General features: G+C 36.2%; 1 protein-coding gene across 1 annotated transcript in view; it reads right to left on the bottom strand.

Moving 5' to 3' along the window:
• LOC137643246 (DE-cadherin-like) overlaps positions 1–6492 on the bottom strand; it is a 148735-nt gene that overhangs the window by 24450 nt on the left and 117793 nt on the right. The window contains exon 34 of the mRNA XM_068376087.1: positions 1840–2025. Within this exon, the coding sequence (XP_068232188.1) occupies positions 1840–2025 (186 nt within the window). The remainder of the gene's footprint in view (positions 1–1839; positions 2026–6492) is intronic.

Below are 6492 nucleotides of genomic sequence, written 5' to 3'. Positions count from 1 at the left end.
TTTACGAATTAAGAAATACGATTTAGTGATATTTTGCCTGGAAAGAAGCCGGTTGGAAAGCAAACAAAAATATGATTGTCAGGTAAGTGTATAGGGATATGGCTTAGGTTAGGTTAGTTGGGGAACCTTAGGTTAGGTGGTGTTTTTAAGTTTATTTCTATTTTAGAGTGTGGTTTTTCAGTCATAACTTTTGAAATTTTACACCCGGTCTGTCCCAACGACTTACAAAGGCTCTATTTAAGGGTTCCGATGAACAATGATAATAAAATAGAAGAAGGGAAAGGTTTGTGTGAATATATTATGCAAAACCGCTGCCAACTTATCTTGTTCAGGTCGGAAAAATGGAAGGACCAAAAGATTTAGGCAGTCTGTTATAAGGAGAAACAGAAGAGCGAAAGAGGAACCAGTGCGTTGTGATAAAAAGGAAACATTCGGTGGGGGGAGGTATACGAGAAAAAAAAAAGAAAAAAGAAAAAAAAAAATTTCTCGGAGGTAAGAAAAGTCATTACACTCCTGAATGAATCTGCTTGTATTCGACCCCTTATCCAATTCAGGAGGGATAGTGGCTTCCATTAACTTTCAATGATACTATGATTGTATTAGTTAGTTATTCAGTCAGTCTGATTTCTCTTCTTTTAGTATTCACGTAAATAAAGCTTAAATTTCACGATATTATAATAACAATTACACAGCTTTATTTTTGTTTTTTTCAAAAGCTCAACTAGAAATGTTTCGAATGAACTTTTTTTTGTGTGCCATTATCATACCAGAATGTTTTTCTTATAATAAAGGTTCATAAAACATTTTACGGAACTGTTTAATATAAATATCATTGCATAAAGCTTCATCCATCTAGCAAATAGATCAGTGGTCCCATCTCTCCTCTACACTTCCTGTCTGTTTTGTAACATGGTTTCCATAAAATTCGAGAAATGTTTACTATTCCGAAATTAATTTCATATCCTACTAAAATCAAAAGAAAAAGGAGGCTTGAAGCATTAGATGCTATCTTCTGACTTCTACTCACCATAATCACAATTTCATAATCCAATTAAGTCTTTCAGAATCATGTTGCAGTTCGAAAATCATTGCTTAAATCAATGCCATGAACAGCATTTGTCTAACTTATGCAACAAGTGGGTTAAGTAAAGGAATATAAATATTATCTGAGCCGACAATATGGCAGTGAAGCAAGACGATAATGGCTAATCAATCAGTAGTGTTGTTACCAAAAAACTGAAGATTCATACTATTCCAGGAATCTGGCTAAAGTGAATGGACTATAATCCAATTTCCTTCTGTATCCTGGCTATGACCCGCCACAGTCAAGTGACTACCAGCTTTACAAATTACAGTTATAGGACTACACAGGTACAATGGGGGATTTCCTATTCAAGGCCTTCCTGCTTTGATACAGCAACCCAAGACGAGTTTAATTTCTCTCCATCTCTCTTTCTCTTTTTCCCACTAGTTGAGATACTAAATTTTTAGGAAAGCGTCCAAAGGTTTCACCTTGCCTGGTCCGGATTCAAACACAGGCCTTCAAATTGCTAACTTAGAGCGTAATCAATAACGTCACGTGAGAGAGAGAGAGAGAGAGAGAGAGAGAGAGAGAGAGAGAGAGAGAGAGAGATGTAAATGAAAAGGACATTCTACCCGCCTGTTTAGCTTAAGACTAAAAGAAGAATTATGGAAATGGGATACCGGGTGGATAATAACCTTCAAAGAGGCATTAGATCCGTCCCTTAAAGGACAAGGATTTCAAGTTAGTGTGTGTGATTGTATGTTGGTGTAAACAATAACAAATATTTGACGTACTATACGTGTCATAAAACTAACCTTTGGCGACATGCCCGTTCCTAGTGACCTGGAGAAACTTGAGGTCGAAATGGGTGACGTCCTTCTCGCCGAAGGCCTCCAGGTCTGTGCCTCCCATCGTCTCCTTCACCAGCTCTCGATCCAGGTCAGGGTAGGAGATGGTCTTCCTTCCTCGTCGGGCCAGACATAAGATGAACAACACTAAAACTACACAAGAAGAAAAAGAATAATAATTAGGATGTTGATACATGCATAAACAATAGAATTCCATCTCTCTTGCACTTTTATAATGTATGCGCGTCTATGCTTATACGTTTGTATGCGATGTACAGTTAGACAGAAGAATTCTTGGTACACCTCGCTCTGAAGAAGTGCACCCAGCTACACCCTTGCTGCAAGGCGAGTTCCTGTGTTTAACCTTGCCGGCCACCTCTGCACCCCCCCCCTCTCTCTCTCTCTCTCTCTCTCTCTCTCTCTCTCTCTCTCTCTCATTCAATTATCTGTTTGGTTACTAGCTGCCCTAAGTCCAACAGAGATTTCGTATATTTCACCATTTTCCCAGAGAAAAGGAGGGAAATTGTGAAAAACTTGAAAGATGAGAAAAATATTTTAATAACTATTCGGAATAAGTTTGTATGTAATTAATCATTTGGGAAAATTCATTATATTAAACCATTCATGTTTAGTGCTCACATAGATTTAATATTATTTGTTAAAACCTAAGTGAATATATTCTTAACATAAGCAATTTAAGCATTTTACTCATAATCAACACTTAAAGATTTACACTTTTATGACTAACCAGAACAATATACTTACCGTATATCAACTTATACAGTACCATCCTACAATATACTACGAAAACAATCATTAATCTTTCGACCAATTAAGCTCAAAATTTCATTTCCATGCCTGCATTGTTAATTTTCATATTAGTGTAGGCCCTCTTTGTTTCTTGAATTGCATTTCTGTTGTCCTCGCCTTGCCAAGGTGTGCAATCCCAAGAGGATTCTCGCCTGAGATATGTCCTAAGACGTTGACCCCTGCTCTCTAAACATCTAACCTTCGTTGTTGACCAGCGCTAAGCGCTCCCAACTCTCGGACCCCCAGGTAAATTAATGGGCTTCCTCTATTGTTAAGCCCTTCCCAGATATAACACCAGCATTTCCTCACCCTTCACCTGACATATGTAATAAGACATTGACCCCGACCTGTGCCCTCTAAACATTGTAACACAATTGATGTACAGCGTTTATTGTTAAACACTCCCAACTCTTGTGTCCCCAAGGGAAATTATCGTGCATACTCTGCCATTTCCAGATCTGTAGAGATCCGACACCTGTGTTAATGTTTTATTCATTTGCAAGCAGCTCGAACACCTGCATTTTAAAACCCATTATCTCTCTCCACTACCCCTCTTGGCAGAAATTACCCAGTGCACTCTAATTTTCAGGACCGTCCACCCCCTGGATTCTCCTGGCCAATGACGAACTTTAAAGGCAGGAATCATAGCTTCATCCCCCCAATCTCCTGGCGGATGAATTCCGCTCCCTCCGATGCTCCTCCTACGTGACCCGTAAAGAAAGATGACCTGCTTTTACGGTATTGAAAGATAAACGGGTGGCTCCAAGAAGACTGAGACCGGGGCAAGAGTTCAACCTACAAGCCTTTGCTCTACACAAGCTCAACGTAATTCTGAACACTAAACTCTTTATATAACTACTCACGCTTAACTAATCTAGATTTAAGCAGTGTTCCCCTTGAGCTAATTGTTCCTGTTGTTAATGTGTGAAGTTGAATTTATAAATAAAAAGACAAATTGAAACAAAACAGGTTATTGCTATACTCCATGTAAAGAAGGAAAGCAGTGAATTGAAATTCACTATTCCTCCCTAGGAGATTCATGAGAGATAACCATTGACTGTAGTCACGTAAAACGCCCACCTGGTCCTTCGAACTTAGTTAATTGCAAACCATTCCCGAGTTAACGATGTCCAGTGGACTATGAGTCCGAGACAAAACACACAAGTTATGTGTGAGGACTTGTGTGCAGTCCAGACCCTTTGATCACAGAAAGAATGTATTCTCTCGGTCTATAAGACGAAAGTTGGTCATAAGGTTGTGATGGCTCAATGAAATCACTAGCTGCAAAGTACTGATGTGAAAAGGTGCACTTCTTTGGAGCGAGGTGTGCCATGGACTCCTGTGTCCTACTGTACATGTCCTTGCATTTTTTTTTTATTGATTTCTCTAAATACATTAATAGAGGCATTTATGAATAAATATAAAGTTACAGTTGCTATGTCATTTGAACATTCCAGCGAAATTCAGTCTAAAACATTAAATCATGTAATTTGAAATCAAACTCTACGATTAGCAGATTCTTGTTTGCCAATAAAATGGCAGCGATCAGGAATTTCTCTCGCCAGTGTGTTTGGGTGTATGCAGTTGATTTGAACACTGTCTCTGTTTTCTGTGCACAGATATGCAATACTCAAATTCCTTCCAAATATAGAAATTCTCCCAAAAATTCAAGCGTCATTCCCCAACATCACTGATAGTCAACAATACTAGCCTGCGTGTACCAAACGATAATTGAAATCTGATTCTAGAGCACAGTTTTGTGAGCCAAATCAAACGGATCTTTTAAGTGAAAAACATTCCCTGTCATCGGAGCCTCTGGATTAGTCCAGTGATTACAAATAATTGATGAGAATATATATATATAAATATATATATATATATATATATATATATATATATATATATATGTATGTATGTATGTATGTATGTTTAAATATATATATATATATATATATATATATATATATATATATATATATATATACATATATATAAATACTGTATGTATCTATGTATGTATGTGTATGTATGTATATATATATATATATATATATATAGTATGTGTATGTATATATATATATATATATATATATATATATATATATATATATATATATACATATTCCTTATGGTCATATTTAAAGTCGATGACGTATTTAATAAATATGTATTAAGTTTGCAAAGAAAAAAAAAACTTCCCTTTCAGCAGACTTCAGAGGAAAATTTTTCGTTTATTTACAAAACATTGCTAAATAGTGCACACAAGCTCTAAGCACAAAACGTTTTATATATCTCTCAAAATAAAACAAATCCTTTTTCTCCATGCACACAATTCACTCCACATATCTACGTGTAAATATATGCAACTGTGTCTTTAACTAAAATGCATGTGCAGGCATACGTATATGCTTTTGCATCTTAACAATGCATATTTGTTTTACATATTTATTTTAGAAGCTACAGGAGCAGCTAGGGTATTACTTTCCCAGCGAAACCCCAACGATAAAAATGGTAAAACAGACCAGAATTCATGAAATAACAAGATTTTATAATTCATCTGTTCTAAAAAACTCTCTCACACTTTTCACACAGTGAAAATACCATGACTTCGTTTAAGCAGTTCTCTGTTAAAATGTTAACTCGATTTCTAAAAACAGTATATGAAATTTTGGCTTCGCGACATGCAAAAGCGTAACGAAAAGTCTGGCATAGCTTATGGAAGAACACTTTGCATTAATGCATGCACTTAGCATGAGACATACACTGCATCCTTATGAGATATAGGAAGCGAGAGAACCCAATCTATATAAAAGAAGCAAAAGTTAGTTTGTAAGTTGACATGAACTGAAGATCAAACGCAGTTTTCTCCTATTTTTTTGAAATATCATAACTTAAAATTCTATAACGCGTATTAGTTGAATTAGCAAGATTGTGACAGAAAAAAGAGGCAAAAATCTACTTCTCTTAATGCTGTGATTGAATAACAAATGACAAAATCAGAAAACGATTTGGCATCTCAACCAATGTCTGCTTTTGAGGAATCAGTAATACTCGACTATTCCTTGAAACCATTCATTATAGATACGCCAGTATGATGTCATTTCGTAACATTCCTGTCAAAATTCTAATTGCTTTTTGCATTTCTTTCACACACGCTTTTCCTGACTCCAGCACCCAAAAAAAAAAAAAAAAAAAAAAAAAAAAAAAAAAAAAAAAAAAAACCTCTCTCTCCTGCCCCTTTAAAGCTGGAACCGTCTATTTCAGAATATGAAGAAAATAGTGTCTAGATTTACAGCGCCAATTTAGTATCCCGAAAAAACACGAGATAAAAAATTGTGATTTTACTCTACTCTATGTTTCTATATTCATGGCTATGCAGTACAACGCATGCGATGTCATTTTCTTACAAATGAAAGATGTAGTGCCATAATAGAGTTAGAAAGATAACTCGATGTAAACAATTACAGACTTAGTTTCTATGTCTTTTCCGCCTCGATGCTCTTGCGGTCATGACTTTTGTATTGCATTAGATTTATATATTTGGGCTATATAGCTCAGCGCTGTGGCCTGTGAGGCCATTCAGCACTCAAGTGCATCTATGGTAAAACGTAGCTACACTTATATAAAAGTTAGAAGAAGTTAGACAGCAAGACGGAAGAAAGGAAGCAGTTGGTAAAATGGAAGGATATAAAGCAAGAGCAGCTAGGGCTGAGGGAATGCTGCAAAGACCTACGAGTAATGTCTACAATGCTCTTCTTGAGGTGAACTGACGGAATTAACCCCTTGCGGAACCTTATACTATTTTGCCAT

This window comes from Palaemon carinicauda, chromosome 6, assembly GCF_036898095.1.
Source record: "Palaemon carinicauda isolate YSFRI2023 chromosome 6, ASM3689809v2, whole genome shotgun sequence".
NCBI classification, from domain to species: domain Eukaryota; kingdom Metazoa; phylum Arthropoda; class Malacostraca; order Decapoda; family Palaemonidae; genus Palaemon; species Palaemon carinicauda.
This window is presented reverse-complemented; position numbering and strand designations above follow the sequence as displayed.